Raw genomic sequence first — 25971 nt, forward strand, 5'->3', positions numbered from 1 at the left:
TGAATTTGGACTGTAAACTCCACTGGGGCAGGGCTGATTTAAACGTTTAGTGGGCTGTTTAAAGTGAAGGGGTTTTCGGAGCCCTTTATTTTTCCCCCAGATTTTCTTCCTGGTAGCGGGTACACCAAGTAGCCCATCTGGTATGTTCAGGCTATGTTGGGCAGAACCCCCTTTCCCTTGGCTGTATATCCGCATCCTCCGCAGTCGTCGCTGGTCTAGAACACGGAGGTCTCTGATGTCCAGTACTGGCTGGGAGGCACTAGAGAAATGGAAGACTCCCCAGCTGATTACTTAGCATAATACTACCTATCAGACACTGGTCTGGCATAAGACAGATGAGGAGGTATTTTGCCATGAAGTTGATTGAACAAAACAACAAAAAACGTTTCCCCTCATACTAGGTTCTGTATATACTGTTAAGATTTCCATATGCACAAAACGGACAAATACAGACAAACAATACTGTGCCAGTAACCAGGAGACACCTTGTTTATAAGAAAGTTGTTGAATTATACAATTGTCCATTTTTGAACCTTCTCAACATCATCATCAACATTTATTTATATAGCGCCAGAAAATTCCGTAGTGCTTTACAATTGGGAACAAACATTAATAAGACAATACTGGGTAATACATACAGACAGAGAGGTAAGAGAACCCTGCTCGCAAGCTTACAATCTATATTATTTGCTTTTATTCAGTGTCTTCAGCCGAGAAGCACTAAAACTTAAATAGAGCTCTCTGACCTGCGCTGAACTAATACTGTTAAGTTCATGACTACGAAAACCTTAAAACAAAGTTCTTTATACTTTCCTGACGAAGGAGACTCGCCTCCATTCAACAATGTCACCAAAGCTCACAAACGCCATTCTAGACGTTCCACAGTGGACTTTTTCAGCTATCCCGCGACACCTGCATCTTCACATAAAGGATCCTCTCCCCAGCCCCACAAAGAGGCAGAGTTGGGTCTATAGAAGTCTTATTAGAAACATATAAAGACAAGCTCCGGTTCCGTGTAAAACATTTAGAGGAATGACTAGATGGATTTGCTGAAGCTGGTGTGGAGATACAGTATACACAAAACCTCATTCTGCATATGATCGTCAAGAAGATGCTGATAAAAGAGCTAGAGTAATTAACCTTTGTTTACAGGATATATTGGAATCTGTCACTAATTTGAAAGAGTGCCTATCGTCACTGTGCCAATCCATTTCCCCAAAATGGAGACTGACCCATTTGAAAAGGCCTTCGACTTCCTCTGCACCTGTAGGAGATGTTATCATCTGTTCCCACTACTTTTTATGTCCTAGGAGCCCCTCATCACCAAGCTAGAACTGGAGGGTAATATCAAGTGTCAGGGAGCTTTAATTCACTTTTGTTTTTATGTCTCCTATCTTTCTGGCTAGAGTAAGATTTAAGATCACTTTCTCCTGTTATTGATGTCCTCGATAATAAACCATTTCTGCTGTTTTGTTTTGCATTGTAATTACATTCCCCACCAATACAACAAGCTGTGAGATCTTGGTCCGGGCGAAATGTTCACTTTACTAGTCAAACCTTCAAACACTTATTAGACAGATTGCACAATTATATGTCAGGACCTCACTCCTGCAGCACACACCACATGGATCCACTTCTGGAAGCCTTCTAATACATATACTTCAGTGTCGACCTATTGTACCATGAACAATAGATTTTAAGATTACTGTTCATGCTGTAACATTCTTTGGATATGACATTTTCTTATACTCGCAGACTTGGATGGCTCCGTTTTTTTTGTAAAAAGGGAGGGTAGAGGGAAGAAGAGGGACGGCGTCGCTAGAGCCATAGAGAGAGAGAGAGAAAGAGAGAGAGAAGTGAAGTAGGAGATGAAGGATTTCAACCCGAATGTCTGTATCTATTAAGAGGGAAGAGGGAGCGTCTCTTGGTCAGATAAAGGGAGAGTGAAAGTTGGAGAAATATAAGCACGGGGACCAAATTTTATTGAAGGATTTAGAGGAGTTGTTAAGATTGCTAGTTCTAAATTCCATACTCTGAATGTGCCAAACCCTATTAATTATAGATTGGATGGAAGGAGGGTTCTGCTGCTTCCAGTCAGCAGCAAGTTGGCATGTGGCTGCCGCGAGGATATATCGAACAAGTTTATTTTGGTGACGTGCAGCCCCAGGTATTCCTAACGGGAGTAGAAAAAGCAGCTCCACCATATGTGGAGGAACGTCCCTTCCAGGGTACAGTCTCTCCAGCATTTTTTTTTAAGACGGGTAGGCACGTAGTACCATTGATATAACATTTTGTAAACATTTTCTTTAATTGTCACACATGTGGAACTATAAGCAGCATTCTCACGAATCTCGCACCAATCGTCAGCAGCAAGGGCCTCCCCAATGTCCTTTTCCCAGGTCGGTTCATGGGGATCATTCTGGTTCTGTGTGATCAGGGAGAGTTCCAAATAGAGGGTTGATATTAAAGCTGCCGTGAAGGATTGACGAAGACAGAGGGATTCAAAAGAGGTCAGTGGACGGGCAGATAGTCGGTGTATAGTTATTGTCACTCACCGGACTGTGAGTGCCATTTCTCCTGTGTTCAGGAACCGTGGCCGTCCGCCATCCTGAGGGTCTGCGCATGTGCAGCCCTTATGAAACCTTCAGTACCTGTTGCTTTTAATTGATTGGATGATCAGGCAACCCTCCCTATTTAAACCACCTGTGATCATTACCTGGTTGCCTGATCTTGGAGTCTCATTCCCCATGAGCCTCTGAAGGTGTTCCTGTGTTTCCTCGTGTATTCAGCTCCAGCTGATTCCTGTTTACTACGTTTGTGGTTTCCAGACCACTTCAACTCTCCTGTGTTCATCGTGCCTGCACTCAGCTGATTCCTATCTGCTACTACTGCCGGATTCCTGTCCGCCTCAACTCTCCTGTGTTCAGCGTGTCTGCTCTCCGCTGCCTCCGTTACTACTGCCGGATTCCAGACCGTCTCTACTCTCCTGTGTTCAGCGTGTCTGCTCTCTGCTGCCTCCGTTACTTCTGCCGGATTCCAGACCGTCTCTACTCTCCTGTGTTCAGCGTGTCTGCTCTCCGCTGCCTCCGCTACTACTGCCGGATACCAGACAGCCTCAACTCTCCCGTGTTCATCATGTTTCCAGTTTTACTTACTACTGCTTCCTGAGTATTGCTCCGTTGATTTCCGGTTACCTTCCGTGCGCTGCACCAACCTGATTACCGCTTCCATCCTCCAGTGGTCTCTCCTCCTGCCGGCGTTCAGCCGTTCAGGTATCCCTGCATGTCTCCTTGACAGCCTGCTCTCCTGAACCGCGGTATGCATACTTTCCATTGACTTTGCTATTGTATTGCATATCCGTCTGGACTGTGTTGTGTTCATCTCCGGTGTCTTCCATCTACTGAAGCTATTGTTACTATTGACTTTGTTTCCTATTACCTGGATCTCTATAGTGACTTTGTATACTTCAAAGCAGCGCTTGTCAGTTATTATTGCTTTGTGGTTATCATCGTGGGATCAAGTTCCGTGTGCCCCGTGTATCCTCTGCATTCCATTCATCTCCTTGTGTCCCTCCTCACATATATATAGCAGTGGTACAACTTGCTGCACGCAGACCACTGACTCCTGTTTCCCATTGACACCAGTTTCAAGTATCCTCTCACATAAGCAGTGGTACAACTTGCTGTACGCAGACCACTGACTTCCCCGTTACCTACTTGCACCTGGAATCCATTCCTTCACTATAGACAGTGGTACAACTTGCTATACGCAGACCACTGACTTTCACTACCTCCTCTCTACTGCTGGACATTCCTCCTCACTATAGCAGTGGTACAACTTGCTGTACACAGACCAGTGACTCTCCTCACGTTTACTTGTCCATCTGGTTCCTCGTGTACATACATCTAAGTCATTACCAGTTGCTGCTAGTCATAGACTTTCCTTGAGCATTCTCTCACCATCTGCTGATTCTCCTGTTCCGTTGTCACCCTGCCACCAGAGGACCATAGTACCAGCTATATTACTCTGGTAAGAACATCATCTGGTGATATCCTGGGCAAAGACTCCTAGTGCCCGTGACAGTTATATTATGAAAGTTGCGAATATTGGTTGAAAGATTTGGTAGGGAACAAAATGGCATATTGGAGAATGGAGGTAAGAGGTCAGTACGGGTGAGGTCATTCAAAAATCTGACACCTCGAGAATGGCGTGAGGCCTGGGGGGAAAGTCTGGGGAATTGAAGAGTGGAATTACCCAGAGAGGGTCTCTCAGAAATATGCCCTGTCTCCCCAATAGAGTACCAAATTATCAAAGAATGGGAAACGATAGGATGGAGTAGAACCTGTTTTGGGCTGCGGGTCCGTGGGAACCATAGGAGAGATGCAGGAGACAATAAACCCAAAGCTTCAGCCTCGACGTGGATACACATTCTAGGGGAATTAGAGCAACACCACAGGACACATTGAGCAAGGTGAGCGGAAAGGTAGCGTTTAAAGTCGGGGATGCCTAGACCTCCACCCCGAGGGGACCTCTGTAAAACCTTCAGGTGGATTTGAGGACGTGGGTTTCCTCCTACACTCCAAAAACATACTAGTAGGTTAATTGGCTGCTATCAAATTGACCCTTGTCTCTCTGTCTGTGTGTATGTATGTTAAGGAATTTAGACTGTAAGCTCCAATGGGGCAGGGACTGATGTGAATGAGTTCTCTGTACAGCGCTGTAGAATCAGTGGCGCTATATAAATAAAAGGCGATGATGATTATTTACCCGACCAGATAGAGATTGTGATTTAGGGGAAATTTAAACACATAGAAAGGGACAAAGACAAGCAGGGTCTGAAATGGAGGAGTGTAGGGAGAATATTGATTTTGAATGTGTTAATACGACTTATCCAGCAGACTTATCCAGCAGATGAGACAGCGGGACCATGTTGTTAGAGTGGATTTAATTTTGGAAAGTAGGCGGGGGAAATTGGTTTGGAAAAGTTAGTGATATCATTTGGTAATGTAAATTCCAAGGTATTTTATTTTTGGAGTTGTCAGTTAAAGGGAAAGGTTTGTTCTAAGTGCGACTTATCTGGTCCGGTTAAGTAAAAGTCCAGGACCTCCGTTTTGTCCGGGTTGATCATATAGCCAGAAAAAAGAAAGTTATATGAATCAAGTTCAGGCAGAAGGGAGGAGAGAGAAGTAGTCTGGTTGGTCAAGGTGAATAGAACATCATCATCGTAGAGCACCAGAATGCGCTCTGTAGAACCTAGTTGAATACCGGAATATGTTGGTTGGTACTAATCCTGGCAGCCAAAGGTTCTATCATAAGGGCAAAAATGAGTGATGAGAAGAGGTACCCCAGTTGCGTGCAGTTTGAAATCCTAAACGGCGCTGAAGTAATGCTATTAGCTGAGACGGTGGCCGATGGGGATCTATATATGGCTAATATACCACTCAGAAATCTACCAGAGAAGCCCATCAACTCGAGAACCCCACCCATAAATGACCAAGAGATGCGGTCGAATGCCTTTTCAGCGTCTAATGCCATAATCAGGGTGGAGATTTTTCTGGCGTGGATAGAATGTATGAAGTCGATGGTCCTCCTGGTATTATATGCAGCCTTTCTAGGCTCCTTCTAGAATCTGGTTAAAAAGAATGGTCAAGTGGGGTTCAAGGACCCCTGCAAACTTTATAAAGTATTGGGCTGTAAAACCGTCAGCTCCTGGGGCTGAGGAGGATTTAAGGGATTTGATGGCTGCCAGGACTTTGTCTTGTGTGATAGTGCAGTTCAGGAGAGAAAGCTGAGCTGGAGTAAGCTTGGAGAGGGCAGTGTTGGTTAGATATGCACTCGAGCTCCATTCAGGGAGGTCCCCACGTGGTGGAGGGGCAGGTAGGTTATAACGAGAAGAGTAGTATTCCTGAAGAATATGACCAATAGCGGAGGAGTCATATGTAATAGTCATGGGCTGTCTTATGAAGTCTATCGATAAAGCCTGTTAACTTAAGCCAAGGCTGTGTCCTAGTGTGGGATAGAGATGAGAGAATGAGTTTGCTTACAATGCGTCCACATAACATCTACAACTGTGAGTAGTAAAAGTCTGCCCTAGTCATAGGTGGAGGCAGCATTGAGCGATCAGAGGCTTTTGGGAGTCCATGGTAACTATTTAACCAATGTGGAAGACTGATGTGCTCTGAAGGAGAAAAATGTAATGTTATTGGTGACGTCGGTGGGGCATAACCGTGTTTGTGCCTTCGACCCTAATGTTGAAAGAGAGGCAGATTTGAGAGCACTGAACCCTTACCAAGCTGTGAAAAGGGCAGAGTCCTTGCATGTAAAAAGTGTCATAATGAGTAGTGAACGCTTTAAAGTCTTTCATGCCTTCCATGGGGAGTAGTACGGAAGAGGGCAGAGGTATCCTAGAAGGGAGGAATTGTTTTCAGATGCAAGTTTGTAGGCTGGGCAGAGTGGTGAGGATTTGGCTGCCAGGGGCTGTGATTTAAGGATCTGGGGAGCAGGTCTTGATGCCTTTGCCGCATTATGGTGGAGGTCGAAGTTGGTAACTGTTCGATTTACTGTTTTCATACCCACATCATGCCACTCTCCTCTTTCTACTACTTTGCCAAATTGTCTTAATATATAGATTTTGTTTTGGTTTGCATCAATTGGATAAAAAGTCGAGATTGATATTATACATTTATTTTATTTTATTCTTATTATTTGAGGAAAGGTAACGGAGGCCAGTTAACCGAACAACACCTAATTTAGTCCACGTGATTAAAGATTAATAATGGAGGTGAGGATAGAGAAGCAATAATGAAACCTCTTTTTAATATTATTTTGATTAAAAGAAAAACTGTCATAAACCATTTTTGTTGGGTTACTGTATAAAGCGATACACTGCTGAATATAATTTAATCATCTCACAGATGTCTGCAATAACATGATAAATCTGGGGATTAATTTATCTGGCTCTATCTATGCAACATTTGGCTCCTCTGTTTATGTGTTATTTATAGTGTTTCATGAACGTACAGAGCTGTCCAAATATTGGAAAAATACTGAATCCGTCAGTGGGTTGTTCTGATCTCGGAGACAGCACAAGAGAGAAAAGCTGTCAGATTCTTAACTAGAATACATTTCTGTGCACTGGGGTCATGGGTTCAATTCTGTGTGAAGTCTGTATTTTCTATTACTATTTTGTGCAATTTATATTCTGTTTTTCACATCACTAAAAAGCATGGTACCATAACCTTAAAGATCTGTAGACAAATGTCTGTATAAACCTCATCAGTTGTTTCTCCACAGCCTGGACCTCCTCTCTGTCCCAGGATTTCCTCCGCACTTCTTTGCAACCTGAAAGGAAGTAGAGTGGTCTATTATGGCTCCGCAAAATACAGAGAAGGCAAAGTTCTTCTCCCTAGCAAAACTGTGCTACACCTACCTGTGGAAGCCATGGCTGGGCACTGGCCCTGTGTTGGCAGGTCCATACACCGCCTCTCTTCTGACGTGGAAGTGTCGACTAAAGGTTTGGCCACTTGTCCCTCTGTCACAGGGGATTGCTCATCATCTGACATGTAGCTCTGTAGCTGGACCGGTTCTGAAAAGAGACAGATATGTAAATGACCGAGGTAGAAGTCAAAAGCATATACCAGATTTTCCACTTACCGTCCGGGTCAATGTGCATCTCGTCCAAATTCTTGTCTTTGAATTCGGACAGTCTGCCACTCTCGAGAGCCATTAACAGTTTGCTGACCTTGGCAAGTTGGAGAGTACCTTCTGGGAGGCGGTAATACTGCCAGTACCCTGATGTCGTGCCCAAGGGAGTCTGCCAACTGATCCAGTTCTGTGTCATTTTGGTTGAGGACCTTCAAGAGAGTGGCAATGTGGTTTCAAAGCTTCGTGGAAGACAGCGCGTCGGGATGCTTGGCCCCACACTCTCAGGCAAACAGTCGTATGCAATCGGAGCCTCTGAAGTGTGACAAGGCAGCTAGTCTGGTGAACATGTAGACATTTTGGCTATCCACTCCACATGTGTCACGCTTTTCGGTGAGAAGTTCCATTGCAGCTTGTATGGCTGGTGTCAGCAGGATGGGGACTTTTCTCCCACGTTTTCCTCGAACTTCAATGCGAGTGAAGTGCCGGCAGAGCTTCCTCTTAACCTCGGAAAGCGAGAAGGTAGTCGGCACCATTTTTTAAACTTCCCCTTCCCTTTCTTCGATTGAACAAGATCACCTCTGCCAGGTTGACTTTTGCAATTAGTGCCCAGTGGTTAACCGTAGGCTCAGTGGATAGCCCACTTCGGTAGGCTTGCTGCTTCTCATCGAGGTACAAGTGCATCATTTTCACATCTTCCGTGAAAGGTAAGAGCTGATGCATGTTCCACTTGGACTCCTTAAGAGTTTTCAAGGCAGCCGCTGAGATCAACTCGTTACATCTTGCCTCATATAGCTTCCTGAAACTCTGTGTGTTTTCAACCGCAGCAGTGCAGCCCACCTTCATGGCTCGGCACTCCACAATGCTCGCTATCTTTTGCAGTCCGTGCGCGACCTTGACTGCCAGCGAGGGCGTCTTAAATGTACCTGTCTCCTCGTCATAGCCATCTACCAGCTTCATAGCTTCTACTACTACGTGCAGAAAGTTTGATGGGGCCGTAAAGTCTTCGATCCTCTCCAAAAGGGTAGCTCTTCTGGTCTGTAGCAGCAGCTTGCCCATTTCTGACTTATGTACTCGTGCCTGCCAACATCTGATCCCTCCAGTTGAACAGATGCTGTCCCATCTGCATGATGCATCGATCATTTTTGACTGCGAGGAAGACTGCATCCTGGGTGATATCACTCAAGAGCTTTCAAAAGCCATCACTGATGTCAGGTGAAACAGGCTGAGCAAAGGTGCACAGTGACGTGACTGGACTCTGTTCTTGCCAGGTGTGAACTTTTTGCCCCTTCGGTTTAGCTTGCATCTCTTCATGTGTCGCCACAGGTATTTCCTTGCAAACAAGCCCTGGCAGGCTACACAGTGCATGAAGCCTTCAGCATCCATCTCTTTGGAAGTTTGCAGAGGACCAGAACGCCATGGCCTGCCCTCATTGCCTCAGCATTGTGTGCAAAGTTGTCCCTATTGCGAAGATGTGCCAATTGCATGCACCTTTCTTTTGAGTGTTTGGGGAATTACAGGGCCCAGGCTACTTCAGTCTCATTGTGGTGAGCATGCTCCATGGGGCGGGCAATTTTTAGGAGTGGCTTTTCACAGTACAGGCAGTACTGCTTTTTGTTATACGCCATGGAGCCATCACTGTTTCTGGATAGCGTTTGGACAGACACCGCGTCATCTCTCCGACTCTGTGTTTAAAACACGGCTATCAGAAGGTGGAGAATGGTCATACATAGAACTCATCTCTGGGTACCTGCACTCTGCTGCGCTGGTGGGCAATGGTGCATCTCCGCTGGTGTCTGAACCGCTCTCCTCCGAAGTGTCAGGGGCTTACTCATCTCCATTTCTCTCAGGGCTGTAGTCGGAGCTACCAGTGGGCTCTGTCATGCTTTAATTTTCCCGCTTTACCTTCAGTAGCAGACAGATTTGGCTGTATCTTTACGCGCTTGGTGTACAAAGCGCCGGCAGGATGCAGCTATTTCCTTTTCCTGCTTTACATTTCAATGGAATACTTGCCTCTATCGGTGGGAGGCACACACACTTTCTCCCCTCCCCTCTACATTGGACACAAGCACACTTTTGTGCCGACAAATGTGACTCACGGGGACATACCAGATTTTTATGCTGACAAGGTCCCCTGCATTGATTAGCCTTGAGAAGCTTTGTGGGGACTTCATTTTTTGTCCTCACTACGGCTCAGGTCCCCACAGTGTTGGTGTGTAAACAGGTCCCCACAAGCATATGAATGCAAGTACACACACACACACTCACCCACACACCCCTATAAGTTTCTAGGCAATTATGTGTGTAATGTCATCTCCCTAAAATGCTAGCAAAAACGATGGTCTACGAAAATGCTGTCCAATTTGTGGCTTACTGTTATGAAGAAATGCTTCATGTTAGATCTCGGACCTTTCGCTATGTGCATCCGAAAAAAATAGGGTACCTCATACTGAAGAAGTTGGACTGGACTGCTCTAGGGCTTTAGGGTAAAATAAACCTTATACTGGATCTACAACCGTTCAGCACTGTAGCATTTTTATTTTTATAAGAACCATAATGACAACAGAACCCTTATTGGATTACAAGCATTTCTACCTGTGTTTCTGGTCTTTCAGTTCTCATACAGGATTCTAGCAACTAACAGAGTTCCTTTGTCACAGGAATTACATGATTCTTCTGTATTGGACAAATGGTGGAGATTCCACTAATGCAGTGGATTCCAATCTTTCTCAAGTCAAGCCTCCTTTAGGGTTTCCATAATCTTTTCAAGGCATTTCCAAGCCAAAATAATTACAAACTAGTGCCCTGCCTTGCTTACCACCGGCCTTGGCTGCTGTACCCCTGTGTGAGTTTGGGAACCACTGCACTAATGTGTATAATATATATATGTGTGTGTGGTGAAGAAAACACTTGTGATAATAGTTCACCTTATATACTATACAAGTGCAATTTACTAGCATTGTGGCAGAATAAATAATTTTATTAAAGCTGCTCTACCACCTGGTGAAAGGAGGCAGTATGTTTGCAATCAAAATTTCCATGAAGTACCCAACGTAGTGTGCCTGGCATTTACTTTTTAAATCTCAGAATTGTTTTAGGGCATCACTTATTGATTCACCAGTGTGCGCTGCCTTTAAACAAAATCCATCAAGCACTGAATAAATGCCAGTTGGGAAAGCGTTGAATGTTAATGTAATCCCAATGTACACCATATAGTAAGGTTAGAAAACAATTTTGTATTGAATAAAATATTTGTGCTAACCCAAACAACGTATTAACATATGGATGTAGATGTAAAAGTCACTCATAAACAGGAACCATCCATTCTTAGTTATAATCAGCACAGCGGTAACCATCCTCCATGTTGAATGCTACAAAGAACCTCCCAGGATTCACCATCGGACAAGTGAAAGTGTCCTAATCAAAATGCTTTAAACAAGTCTATTTGAAGAAGACGAATATGATTTTAAACTGATTAACCTTGTCTGATTGCTGATAATGAATAGCCCGTTAAATTTTCCAATGTGCCTGATTATCCAGCCATATAGAAGTACAATGGCTATTGTACTCTTGTTAAAAATAAAACCCTTGATTTATTGGTGTCTGGCTACTTCATAGAGTGTCATTTTATATAATAAAGTTGAAAAAAAGGCATTGGTCCATAAAGTTCTGGGTTTCAGAAATTGTGTACACACACACACACACACACACACACACACACACACACACACACACACACACACACACACACACACACACACACACACACACACACACACACACACACACACACACACACACACACACACACACACACACACGTTACCATTTTAGCTTCACAGGAGGAAAATTTGTTTCTGATTCAAAATAGCATTTGGATGAGTTTCTTGAATCAATCACCCTAATAATACCCTCTACTTATTACAGCTACATATATGATTTCTTGTATAATTAAAAAAAAAAAAAGAATAGAGGCATCCAATCCATTTTATATCTTCGTCCCTTCCATTCAGGAGGGATGCTTGATATGAAAATCTCTGTATTGGACCTGAATATATTTATACAATTTATAAGTCATTACGTATCCTCACATTTCTAATGTGTTGAGAGATTGGGGGTGGGGTGCAAGCTGCTCTACAGCGACGGGCTCAGGAGTGTCAGACATACAACGCAGACACCCATGGATGACTCTGTGGAGGTCCAGTTGGTAATTCAGCCTCTGCATTCTTCTGATTCTTTGATGTTCCTGTTTTGAGGGTGAATCAAATGCTAGAAGGTCATGGATGAAATTTTTCAGAAGGTTCATGACCTTGGTAATATCCTGGGCAGTCCTGGTATGAGCAGTAGCAGGACCAATACTAGTAATAAGTGGCCATGGTCTGAGCCTTCTCATATGTTCAGTGTATGGGATGTTGGCTATTTTCGCAGTCATCATGATCTCCCTTTTCAGTTGAAAAATGTGTTGTTTTGGCCTTCGGAGAGATCATCAAGGTTTTTTTTTTCTGGAGGGCTCTGTCCAAGACTATTTTACTGATAGGACTACAACTGCAAGTACTTGTATAGTTCTGGGATGCACCTGTCCAACAGACTATTCCATGACAACAGCAGTAAAGCTCTCTACTGCAATGTCAATGCAAAGTTGAGCCACCAAATCAGGGGAACGTAAAGTGAGTTAGGGAGGACTACATCATTTTTACCTTGCAGATTTCAAGTATGAAGAAGTCTAGTGGTGGCAAATGGTCAAGTGTGCTTAGATATACCAGCTGAAATACCTGCTTGGATAGATCAGCAGTGAACATCAAGCTATTGGTTTGTGCAAGGAATGAGCCTAGCTGGCACAGTAGTCAGCTATTTGCAACCCTTGGATTGAAGAGCAAGTTGCAGTACCCAGCTGTGTCCTGGTAAGGATCGCACTAGCGTCTACTTACAAAGTACACCCATACACAATTCTTAAATTCAAGAAAAAAAATTAAATGGCTCATTCTTGGACATTTTAGTAAATGCGGTCTGTAGATGACCACAGATTGTGTCATTGTGCTGCAAACAGTATAACAGTATTTAGTTCTATAATCACTAATTGGTAATGTCAATAGCCTAGTGCAGAGGGACCCATATAGAGTGCGTGAGTTAATGCACACCTAGTGATTGTAAATCAATAAAACAGACATAATGAATGAACTTTCCATGTTGTTTTTGTAGCGTTTATTACAAGTTGTCTATTTATAATGTAGTAGGGCTGTAGTAAAAGCTAGAACAACAGTATCCTGGAGATCTCATAGAAATGGGGTGGGGGATATTACTTTTTCCTTTTTAAGTGCCTTTTTTTGTCTTCCTTTCTTTATCAACCACCTCATTTTTGCATTCAAGTAATGAAGTTAGGGGCGGATGGGCTTTGGGATATGATCTTATGGGAATACGGTCACCGATTTGTGTTTTTATAGACTCTCAATCCCTAGTCTGACATTAAACCTAAACACTCCGCTCCCCCCCACTGCCTGTATCCTTCGTGCTGGTTTCCCTTGAGATGCCAGCAATGTACGTATTCTATATTATGGTTGTACTTTTTCAGGGTGTAAATGAAAAGGTGCCTACATACACATTGTGAAACATAATGGAGTCTGTGATGGATTCTGCTTTGGTACTATCTGCCACATGCTGTTTGTGCTTTTTTTTTCCTATTCAGGTTATCTATTCATTCTATTGTGTGGCTAAAAGCTACATAATGCACAGAATATAGACACGTCACCGTATAGAAATAATCCATTCTCTACAACGTGCCCTGAAAAAAAAACAAAAAAAAAACATTTGTTTTCTACACACCAGAAAGCATTCTACACTGTAATGTACTTTATCATAAATAGATTTAATTTCTTTTTATTATGTGTTTTTAAGAAATCCTTGTGTCCACATGATTTGTGTGAGGCAAGAAGTTTCTGTAGTATCAGCTGCCATGGGCAGGAACTTTTCCAATTTTTTTTTCTTCCATCCTTATGTGAGATGTGTCAGGTTATCCTGTATTTTCTGTAATCCCTATTGGATTGAGATGTTTGTTTTTTATTTATATAGATTTTTTTGTACTCTTCCTCAGCACGGAGCTTCACAAGAGGATTTCATCAGAGGTAGCCAGGAGAGAAATGTCAAAGATGTTATATTTGATATTGCTAGTCAGGCCCATGTACACCTGGAACATGTAAGTTTATTTTTCTTACTAGTAGATTAACTGTTTCTATTAGTATGTCTGCTCTGGTTTTTATTTTGTTTTTTTAAGTAGTTTCCTTTTACTGTAGCTCTTTACCATTAACATCTTACAGATATCATTTTCCATTCAAAGCAGAACTGGTTTTATGACTCACGATGTACATAAATACCTATCAAATGCGTTGGGTAAGTGAGTTGTAATCTAAGTAGCTGTAAAGAACAGGTGTTGTACGGCTGCTGGAATTGATAATCTCTTTGTCTTCTAGCTGATTGCCCGTCTCATGATAATTCTTGCCATATATTACATAAATATATTAACTCTCTACAGATAGACAGACAGTATAGAAGTGATAATGGATGTCCACTTTTACACACCAGTAATTTATTACCATCTGCAAGTCTTGCTTGCATACAAGCCATTGATTATTTTACCTTGCCAAAGGTCAGATTTAATACATATGTAAGTGTGTATAGTTTTAAGGATAGTGGAGTCTCATAGACTTTGCTATTTAAATTACCACCAGTCAGTTCCAAGTCTTAAATTACTCACTGTCGTATATTATAAGAAAAACAATGGGAAATTCTACTCCGCAACTCTTTAAATTCCAAATCCCCTCTCTATTTTGTGTGCACGTAACTTGCGTTAGAAATGGATATTAATGTTGTAGCTTTATACATTAGGAAGTGCTAGGTTTCACTGTAATGTGACGCCCATTGGCATCAATATTACGCATTGTATTATGTTGTTTTCGCAAAAATTTGTCTGAAGCAAATGTTTCATTGGCCTCATACCCACCTGCGATGTTAAGCTCATACGTGGTGGGGTTTCAGAATGCTGTCGGCTCCATTCAATGCATTTAACACATGTCAAATGCATTGAGGTCAGGGGACCTCCCTAATGCAAATAAAACAACCACATGTCCAGTGTCGAATCTAAATCAGATTGTTCACCTGTAAGTGTCAGTTTATCAGTTATGAGCTCATCAGCCGGAGAGAATAAGAGGCACTGCAGGTTCTGCGTGTACAATTACCTCTGCTTTATCAGTTACAAGTCCATATCTATGTAGCACAAAATCACGTATTACAGAAAACTACGCCCCAAAAGGCTTTAACCACTCATGCTTTATTTACACAGATCTTGCTACATTCTCACATTTTCACATGGGAATACTCCCCAGGGGGGAGTTGTTTTATCTCCTGTCTGCCACATCCAAGGTCATGGGCATAGTTTCTTGCAAACAATGAATAACTCCTACAAGCTAGCAGTATCTAATCTGTCTTTAAGCTATAAGAGAACAAAATGGTTATAAGGCAACAAGATGGCGTAAGCTTAGCAAAATCACATTTCTCACCAGTATGCACTGGAGTGACTGCACAGACAATAGCCTACACATTTCTAGGTCGTGCCATTGTTTAAAACGTGTTCTGAAGGGCTATTGTTTGATAAAGAATAAAAAGTCATATTATAGACACCCACTACTACAGTATCTTACATGAGCGTAGATCACAGTTGTATAGTAACAAGTCATAGTATTCCTTAAGTGATTCTGTCACTCAGCCTGAATGATGAATGCTTATATATTGTCCAATATGTCTATCCATGTGTGCAGCAGAGCTGCATGATTGACAGGTGTGTGGCCACCTATAGATTGGGAATAGTATTTCATTGTTTAAGAAAGATTTAGGTGGGATTGCTGTCAATAAGCCCATTCATAGTCTTTGCTGTCAGTCATGACTGGGAATATGATTTTATTGTGTATAATTGTTATTGATTCTAATGATTAATTCCTCACCTGTAGCTCACTGTCTGTGTCCTGGATCTTGAGTCCTATTAGCGTAGTAGGCATAAATCCTAGTTTTGGAGAATTTGTCATGGGTTACAATGTGCAGATTGTCCTACTTGGGCAGACTATCAGAGATCATACCTGTGACACACTGTGCATACTATAACATATTCAAGGCTGCTCTTCAATTTTCTATTTGAAGAGAGATTCAGTGACTCATTCATCCTTCACACAATAATAAATCCAATAATAAATCATTGTTGCTTTGTGATATAGTTCTATGGCATCACCTTCCCCTGAACTTTCTCCCTAGCCCGGTGTATTTTATGCATTAGAAGCTCATCTTCAGCTGCTCATGAAGTGCATTGGAACGTTTATATAGCAGCTGCCGTAGGGTAAGATAACTTGTGCAAAATTGAAGTTTTCTTTGTTGTATGAAATAACTTATCATAAAACAAACTGCACACAGTTTGTATTGTTATCTGGCCGTGAACAGCAGGATGATCCCTAATGCCCAGCCCTGGGCTAGTGCAGCTTAATGTGCCCCCGGCAGCTTGTACGGGTGTCAAACTACCAGGAGAGATGTGTTTTCTTCAGACCCTGCTGCCCTAGAGGTGAATGACTGATTGTAGGTCAAAACCGACATTTTCAGATATGCACAATTAAATTAAAGTACATTAAGTGTCAACCTGACTACAATATTTAAAAAGTTGAGATTGTGTTGCTGTGACCTCCCCTTGTGTACAAATCAACCAACCCACACTGTGTTATTGTCAGAAGCACACAGGCGTTTAGTGGATCTGACGTGGTCAGTCTGGTTTGGAGCTACCCGCAACGGAGTCTACCGTGGTGTAGGTTTTCACCAGTGACCCCGCAAGGAGATACCGTCTTAGCTGCTGGGCCCTAGTATATGTTGTGCCTGCGTGGGGGTGCCCTGTGCAGGCACAAGATGTGACCGGCAGGTAAGTACAAGGCACGGAGTGGCTGGGTAAGGTAAGTATAGAGGTGACTTTGGAACAGAGATAAATATGAAGGGAACTCTGGAGCTGGAACAACTATCATGAGCCAAGTATCATCAGCCAGTTGGTCAGAGTAGCCTAGTCTGTACTCCGACTAAAGATCTGGCAACTAACAGGTGCACTGAGCAGGTTTAAATATCCTGCTGTTTATTGGGGTGCAGGGACCACTGCAATGTGCCCATGTAACAGAGTTCTTAAAAGTGCAGACGTACGCCTGCAACCCAACATGGAGCCCATAAGGAACAAGTTGCTCCGGCGAAGTTAAAGAGAAATCCGCCCAGTGGCACCAGCGGGTGGACTCAGGACATTGTGCTGGACCCTGATATGTGCCCTTCCGTCCTTACGTGGCAACCTTGTTTGTTCCCAATTGTAAAGCGCTACGGAATTTGCTGGCGCTATATAAATAAATGTTGATGATGATGATGAACTTACTGCGGAGTGGTGAGAGAATGTGATGGACTTATTTAGTTCACTATAAACTAAAGATATTTCATGCATATTATTAGGATCGGTAATATACCAACTTTGATATATATTGAGGTCAAATAATGGCTTTTCCTGCTCTTTAAACAAATAAGAAAATGTTTACTATTGAATATATTGGCGTCTGGAAGCAGTTGCCTTTAGCGTTGTCTCATGATTTTATTACTGTTTGACACAAAATACCCAATACTTTTGCTACATTGAGGAAAATAGACTTATATTGTAAGCATGGTTGCTTGTTGTGTATTTGTAGTGGAGCCAGCTATTCTATATTTGTATTAAAGTCCTAGTTAGCATCTATACTTTTGCTCTGTTGAATGACTGTTAAATGTAATTTCTTAATTTGTAATACATGCAAGTTCCTTTTTGGCAGAATGATGTAATGCATGACATTGTAGGATACTAACTGGCTCTGTAAAGAATGAGAAAGGGAAGGCAGATGTAAATGTTAGTCAAGTAGTTTGTGCCCTCTAGAAACCTTCTCATCTAATGGCCGCTAAAGGTTGTCTGCCGGCCAACAGGGAGTTTGGTGTCTAGGACATTGTTCCCTCCATTATTATATAAACATTCACATTGCATATCTTCCCTTTTCAGAAAAAAATAATCCCACATGCTTTAAATTCTAGCATTATTTCTGAGTCTGGGTGATTTTTTGCAACCAAAACCATCTGTCCGGCATTGTTTATTGATGGTGGCCTATGAGAACTATCTGTTTTTGATACACGTATCTATTTGAAGACTTGTGATATTTACACATTCAAGAACATCGTTGAACTAACAGTTGGCTATTTTTTATTTTTTATAACTAAAGGCTGCACGCTGCATTACAAATTCTTTTTATGCTCTTTGAGATTCTGACCACAGACAGGATCAGGTGCTTAGTAGGTGGCAGATATAATTATTGGATTGTGCTTGTTAGCAGCACTAGTTCCATACTACTTTTCACATCTTTTTAAATCACCTTAAGAAATCTCAAAGACGAAACACAATATACTATTGCACTATATGTGATACTTTCTACCACCCTGCATGAATTAATTATGTGAGATATGACTAACCGACTGGATCAATCAGCTTTGGGACCATTAGTTTTGTACGCTTCTCCTTTCATTAAAGTTACTGCTTTGGACCTTAGTATGAGGTCCATCTAGCTAATCAGCATTATGTGCTTGCTGCCTGCCAGCAAGGCTAATTTGATAACCCCACATCTCTTTGAGTCCTCCTAAAGACTAATAAACCAAATAGTATGTGAACTATTACTATCTGAATATGTACATGCTGATGGCATCCTTTCATTTAGCAATACATACTTAATATATTCTTCTTCTTTTTCTTCCTTCTTCTTTCTTTTCTTTTCTTTCTTTTTTTCTTCTTCTTTTTTATCTGTATACAAATCATTTTAGCAAAGGCTTGGTTTGTATATTTGGGGTTTTCTTCTTTTCTCTCATTATGTAAGTTTATATATCAAATATAACCCTATTGCTAATTGCTTCTATCCTGAGCTCCCAGACTTCATTGGAAAGCTGTGGGTTCACAGATGGTAAATAAATGAGTACTTTAGATGATTGGATACCTTTGATAAATTCACACCAGATGAAACGCGTCTGTATTGACTGCACTCAGGAAGAAAGAGGACATCACTGTTGTTCTAAGTTTACATTTAACAATTGGAGCTCACACGTGGGTTATCGGAAGACTATTGTTTTGTAGTCTGTGTGGTATTCAGTACTCCTAATGGGTAAGGGGAGCTGGTCATTCGCCCCACTTATGAGCCTTTGTATTCAGCCCTGATAACCACTACAAAGGTTCCAAAGTTGAGTAACGGAGGTATTCATTTTAATTAACACAACTTTATACAACTTTATACCAGCATATGTATTCATAGAGTCTACAGCCTCTTACTGCGACTACTTAGTTCCTAAATAATACACGCTCATGTATAAATTAAGTAGTTTATCATCTGTAGTGCCTCTGTAATTGTAATATTAGTCCTCAATTATTATTTCTCCTGTAGTTAATGATTTCTATAACTCACAAGTTGATATTGTTTTAAATATTAAAATATTAATGTTGCTTTATATCTAAGCCAATCCTTTGATTTACGAACTATGCCAATTTAGATTATATTATTTTATAGGTTATTTATGTTTTGTTTGTTTGTTTTTTACGTCATTTCTTCACTTCCCACCTGCAGCCATAGTCATGGTCTGGTCAGCTGCTTGGTGAATGCACCTTTAACAATACATCAAATACTGATCATTGATCTCTATGGGGAAGTAAATACATCATGCATAGTGAATGCTTAATGGACCGTGACTGCAATAGAACTACAGCAGTTAGCAAGTCCCTACAGCTTTCATTACTGCGTTCTCCTCCATGCGGCTGGGCAGTCCACAAATGCCATGTGCACCCAGCCCGAGTTTCAATGCTTTCAACAGGATTCAGGACCCAGGTTTATCCATCTCCATTCAAATACCGGCCCATTATTGCCGAGACTGCTGGAGTGGACATTAAGTCAAGTCCACACAATCCAACACTACAATATTCTTTCTGAACGATCTTCATTGCTACATCTTTTAAAGAACATCATTTACTTATTGCTGCTTATAAAAGAATAGTAGCAATTGTTAAACAATAATAGTTATTTAGTGCGTCACCAAACTAGCGTTTCCTTCAGGAGCCCCTATGGGCGCGTTCATGTGTTGGACTTGAACAGGGATTTTACTTGCCGGCCAGCTGATGGGTGTGGCGGGGTCCTCTTGTTCAGTGATTTTCAAGTCAAATGGGGCCTGCCTAATTCAGAAATCTGGCCATACCTACAGCTGAAACATTTCCTAAGTACAGCAGACATGCGGAAGACAGCACAAAGGGAGCTCGCTTTATTTGAAACAATGTGCACGGCCTCCCGCTAGCCTGAGCACGCGCTCTTGTGAATCTCTATACTCCTAATTGAAAATATTTTCTGTTCGTTACCGACGGTCACAAAAAACTGGGAGCTAGACTTAAGGAACTTAGTTGGGGAACAAAACTGCTCTAACATCTTCCGAATAACACTGGCTAGTCAGCATCACTGTGCTGGAGACTCAATATGAAATTATATCTAAGTGGTACTGGTATCTCAGCCTCCTGGCCAAAATGTACTCTAGAACACCCAAAATAAAAGGTGCAATATGGCGATCCTGTCCTCCGTAGATACAGTTCAAGAATACTGCACAATATGATGTGATTGGATAGAGTTTAAAAGCTCTGATAAATATATGTTAATATGTGTTACTCTATAGCAGAAACTAAAAGTAGTAATACCTATATAAACCTACCAACACAACACATCCACAATATCTACCTTCTGTGGACTAAGCTTCTTGGCACTAATTCCTGATTGCCCGCTTATACCTTACCTGTTCCCTTTCTTTCCCCTCTCCCTCCTTAACCCTTCCGCAGTTTTTATTATAATTTATTTACACTGGTAGAATAAAAAAATTTCTATATCTACTGTGCATAATTTTCACTGTTTTGTTTCTCTATTATTGTGATTTGCTGCAGATTTGTATAATTTAACAATATTTACCACAATGTTCTTGTGTTTGTAAAGTTGTCTTACTGGTTAAAGTAAAAATTGAGTTTGCAAAAAATAATAATAATTATTTAATGGATAGTGCTTGGTTGCTGAGTTCTCACTTTGTTTTTTACCTTGCTTAACCCAGCAACCAGTATCCAGAATGACCCTGGAAGCCAGCGTTCAAAATACATTGCTACATAGCAACCCAGCTTCTAGCCAAAGACGTTTATTGCCTCTAATGGCGTTGTGTATATTTTGATACAACACAAAGTGTTCTGCCTATACAATTGTATGCAATCTGCAGACCTGAGTTGTGTCAATAAAATTTTCAACCAAAAACAATTGTGTATATTTTCATGCGTGTATATTTAATATTATAATGTGTGCATTGTATGTATAATATATCGTGAGCCAAATGTTGGACTGTACCTTTATAGCACAGTCCAATAGATGGGGACACACAAAATGAGTTACCAGCAACCCGCAGCTATTATGATGGATAAAAGTGTATGGGTGATCTGCGTGTGCTTAGTGATGATGATGACAGCCATGTAAATAATCTTCCTGAGATAATCTTGTAATCTTCGCAGCAACACACCCAATAGAAGACAATTAACCTATCGCCACTTGTCTTTCTGTTATTCAGGCTCGATCTTTTCAGAACAAAGTTCAAGCCAAAGCTTTTCCTGCCTTTAATATCACGGTAAGTGTTTGAATCGCTACTTGTCTGTTATCTGGTGTTGTCAGGAAGCGTCTAGTGATAAAAAACGTCCCGTCTATCTCCGATCCATCACACATTACCTATAAATCACCTCTCGGCTCTCCTGTTTTCAGATGCATTTTCTTCTTTCTCACTTGGGAAATTACACTGTAACCATTAAAACTAACTAGAGGTTAACTTTATCAAGAGCAGTCTATGGAGAATATGTAATCCAAGTTCATGATCATCCCTAGAGCCTCTTTCCTGTACATTCACATAATATACTTGCAGCACATTCATAGAATGTGGATATCTAACCCTTTAAACCTACAATGTATGGCAGTTGCCACTAAATGCATGTTTTACTAGTGTTTATAATGCCAGTAAAAGCATGTAAATGGCTATGAGGATGGAAGTTATTAGTTTTAATGGTTCTATAAACCCTTGTGCTTGCGGTCAGCAGCAGAGGTGGCTCATCTGCACCTTTTCAACTCCTTCTGCTCTGTTCAGTCGAGTTGGAGTATCAACCATTACCCTTCCAGCCACAAGTGTAAGCGCTGATAGTGACACAGCAACGTGTGACATGCAGTGCACAGACATTCCTATAATGCCAGTGGGTAAGTGGCCTGAAGGAGTTTTGCCGTAAAATATGCTAAATTACGTTTAATAATTATCCCTCTGATATTGCCCTTCTTATTAAATTTGTTAGTGGCATTTCTCACAGTGACTAGAAATAAGAGCGTTCTGGGAGGAGATAAGGGGATTAGGAGAGAAAAGCTATGAATGGCGGCCTACTTAAAGTTGTACTGTGCAAAAAGAGAAGAATGGCAGAGAAGGATCGCCGTTCTTTAGCTGCTGTCCTGGCTCTAGCATCTCCCTGTCTTCCCTATTCACTGAAATAAAACATGGCAGGTAGCAATAACGAATGTTCCCTTTTTAATTTTGTTCCAACATAAATGTTGATAACTCTTATGGTTCAGTGGTTAGCACTTCTGCCTCGCAGCACTGGGGTCATGAGTTTGATTCCCAACTAAGGCCTTATCTGTGTAGAGTTTGTATGTTCTCCCAGTATTTGCGTGGGTTTCCTCCGGGTGCTCCCGTTTCCTCCCACACTCCAAAAACATACTGGTAGGTTAATTGGCTGCTATGAAATTGACCTGTCTGTGTGTGTTTGTATGTTAGGGATTTAGACTGTAAGCCCCAATGGGGCAGGGACTGATGTGAGTTCTCTGTACAGCGCTGCAGAATTAACGGCGCTATATAAAAAGCTGATGATGATCATGATGCCCTACTTTTGCTACAGATTACAGCTCCCCACAAGCAGGGCCTTCCTAGCCTTTGTTTTCACTTACGTATCTATTTTGCCTACCCGTTTCGCCCTGTTTAATGTTTGCTTTGTTTTTGTCACTGCTCTGTGCTACAGAGTACTGTGGCTCCTTACTAATCAATAATAATAATAATACAGCAGAACACAATGCTTGCAAATAATCCATTTACCAATTGGAGAATATCAATTTACATGAATCTTCTTTACTCTGCAGTCCTTATGTTATTGTTATTTAATACCTGCTGATTGGGGAACAAATCTGTTCAAAAGAAAAAGGTGATGTAACCAACAGCGACCTGTCTGATTCTGATTTGTCGTCTTTTAAGGGCTGTTTTACAAGTGAAAGCCGTTGTCTATCTGCAGTGGGTTACAGCAGCATTTTCCTTGGCTACAGTTTTCAGAAATGATTACAGTATACGTGCCTTCCGGAATGAAAACTTCACAATTGCGACATTTATTTTTCAGGTTCCCTTGGACAGTTATCTAAAAAGGCTTCGTAAAGCAGACTTCAATATCTTTCATCCGAGCCTACAAAGGCGAAATCCCTGGCTTCCCTGGTCTTTATATATTCAATCCTGGAGAAAAAGCTATTAAAATATTTTTCTAAAAAAAAAAATATGCCTCTTCTATTTATTGTTTTCTTTCTCGTGCGTGTGGCCTAAATGCTCTGATAAACATTTGTAGGAAACAGCTTTCCTCCCTTGCTTTAAAGGATTACAAGTTGCTGCATTAGAGCACAGATTGAGCTGTGAAACTGCAGAACTAAACAGCCTGGAATTGTGTCTGACATAAGCCATACTGTTCAGCAATGCATTACATCCCCTGAGCTTTACAGGGCCTGTATCCAGGGATAACTCACACGGCCTTGTGTGTTGTTTAATGGTCACACATCAATTTGGATGACACGTAGCATCTGTTTCACCTGTTAGATTACCAAATACACAGACTGATAGTGGTAACTGTCCCAACCATATATGCCAATGATTTAAATTCGATAATGTTCGAGCAACGAGCTAATTTTGGGATCATACATGCTGCGATATTGGGCCTATCGCATATAGCTACAGATATTGTAGCATGTCTGGCCAGCTTATCCATACATTAAAGCTAATGGACACAGGTTCCAGCTTGTACTGAATGTACCCCTTGCACCCCATTACCCATCTAGACTGTCATTAGCTTTGTTGAGAGTTGTAGTGTTTTTTGTTTACTATACAATGTACTGTCTTGTTGTTTGCCCTCTGTACGATGCTACGGACATCATGTAGCTAAGGTTAATAATAATAATAATAATAGCTAGATTTTCTTTTAAAAAAAGATCTTCATCTTGCAGTCTTTGATTACTAAAAAAAAAAGTAATGGATCAAAAAGCTCAAAATTACAAAGAAAAATTTACTAGGCTGTTTTCATATTTCTGTTTTTTTAAATCCTATGTTTAAATATACAATCTGTACAAAGTATTTGTAAAGACCACAAGTAAACTACTCTGTTCATGTCATGGTCTAGTATATTCACCTCCTTCCTTGCTCCATTCCAGAGTAGAGCAAGCTGTTTAAGGTCCTATTCAGCACAGTTTTCTTTCTTTTCTCCCACCACCGGACAATGGTTGATACCAATCTCTTCTTTAAGGACCACTTCATCTATAATTCAAGTTGAAACCATAGTTGAGATATGCCTTTTGATCATGGGATAAGCCTTGTATTCTATGGACACTAGATCCGTCATTTTATAGAATACTAAATAAATGATAACTATAAACTATAATCTGATTGGTTGCTATAGCAACATCTCCACATTTTGAAACCCACAGTTTAGTAAATATGCCCCTTGGGGTTTTTTGTTAACTTTTTTTTGTTTTTTAAAATAAATTTTAGTTTTATTTTACTTACTAACCGAGTTTCCAGTTCCACGCATGCGGCAAACCCCATGTATATAAGCAACCCTTATCTCTCTGGATACTTTTTGTCATGGCCACCAAAATTTACTTTTACTTACTGAAAAATAAATGTTAAGTAATTTTTTTAGGCCTCCTGTTGCCTAAATTGGAGCGTTGCAGAGGACAATAGTTTCAAATAATACCACAAGAATCTCTCATCAGCACAATTTATATTCTAGAGTGAGAAATCTCTGGGCAGCCTTTTCTGAACAAACAAATTACAACAAATTTTCAAAAAAAAGGTACTCTGTTTTCACTATTTTTCATTTTTAACTTTTTATTTTTCAGTAATGTGCCTCCATCCTGGAAAATATCTTGCTCTTATGTACATGTAGCGTGGACATTTTATTGCATCATTATTAGTATTGCAAAGCTGATAAGCTTATATCCAGTAATGTAGCACAATTTAACAATTCCTCCCCCACTTTGTCAAGTTTACGCCACTCCCCAAACAACCACATTGCAACAAATTATCTAGGCTGGGAACCCTGTGTGTTGCTAGTGGTTGGCACTGGAAGCCCCCATTTTTGTTTTTTGCCATGGGCCCTGTGAGGGGGCGGAGGTTGTGGTCTGGTGAAACAATAGTCAGGGCACCTAGAACTAGCTTCACTAGCCAACAACTGACTTTAGAGGGCTGGGGTAGGAATTGTTACTCAGGCCAAGGTCTGGACAGGCAGAAATGGTTCAGAAACGTATAACAAGCCAAGGTCAGGGACAGAAGCAACGAATCTGTTTCAATTACTAGCTGTTTCAGTATTAGGAGATCAGACTGTGCACACAACACATGCTATAAGTACTTCTTGCTCAGACACCAGAGAATAATTTGAGCAAGCAAAGGCATATTCATATCACTGCAACTTTCCTAAAAATTGTATGTAAGCTAAGAATACAACACCAAGCTGTGTGATCTACTAGAACAGGGTCAGACCAGAGCCAAACAATGAAGATGAATTTATTCCCATTAGAAAGCAAGTGTGAAAGTCATCAGCTTAAAAATATTTAGCGCATGTGGACCCCACATTGAAATATAATTTGTAACAATCAAGGTTAAATCAAAAATTGCTTCAATTTACAGAGCTCAACTATGATAGTTATTCAAATCACATGTAAAAATGTAAAGGTTTCTCTTTCAGTGTACCGTATATGAAATAAAGAAAACAAAATAATATTCTCTGGAATTTTACAGACTTCACTTGTGAAGTGACTTGGTAATTTCCCAATTCATTGGCCCATGATAACCATTGAAAAGAAGTGCCCCCAAAGGAGGATGACCATAGTGAAATAATGTGTGTGAGATATGAAACAAACGGAAAGATCCATTATT

The 25971-nt window shown here is 41.1% G+C and overlaps 1 protein-coding gene across 3 annotated transcripts in view; it reads left to right on the forward strand.

Annotated features, from left to right (window-relative positions):
* The window catches only part of NDUFAF6 (NADH:ubiquinone oxidoreductase complex assembly factor 6), a 66166-nt gene that overhangs the window by 24962 nt on the left and 15233 nt on the right, over positions 1-25971 (forward strand). For 2 of the 3 annotated variants that reach the window (XM_075213827.1, XM_075213829.1), the window contains 3 exons: positions 13730-13831; positions 21331-21387; positions 23177-23322. In XM_075213827.1, coding sequence (XP_075069928.1) covers positions 13730-13831; positions 21331-21387; positions 23177-23305 — 288 coding nt within the window. In that variant the 3' untranslated portion in view covers positions 23306-23322. Of the gene's footprint in view, positions 1-13729; positions 13832-21330; positions 21388-23176; positions 23323-25971 lie in introns of those variants that run through there. The other variant, XM_075213828.1, reaches the window with a different exon arrangement.

This window comes from Mixophyes fleayi, chromosome 5 (assembly GCF_038048845.1).
Source record: "Mixophyes fleayi isolate aMixFle1 chromosome 5, aMixFle1.hap1, whole genome shotgun sequence".
NCBI classification, from domain to species: Eukaryota; Metazoa; Chordata; class Amphibia; order Anura; family Limnodynastidae; genus Mixophyes; species Mixophyes fleayi.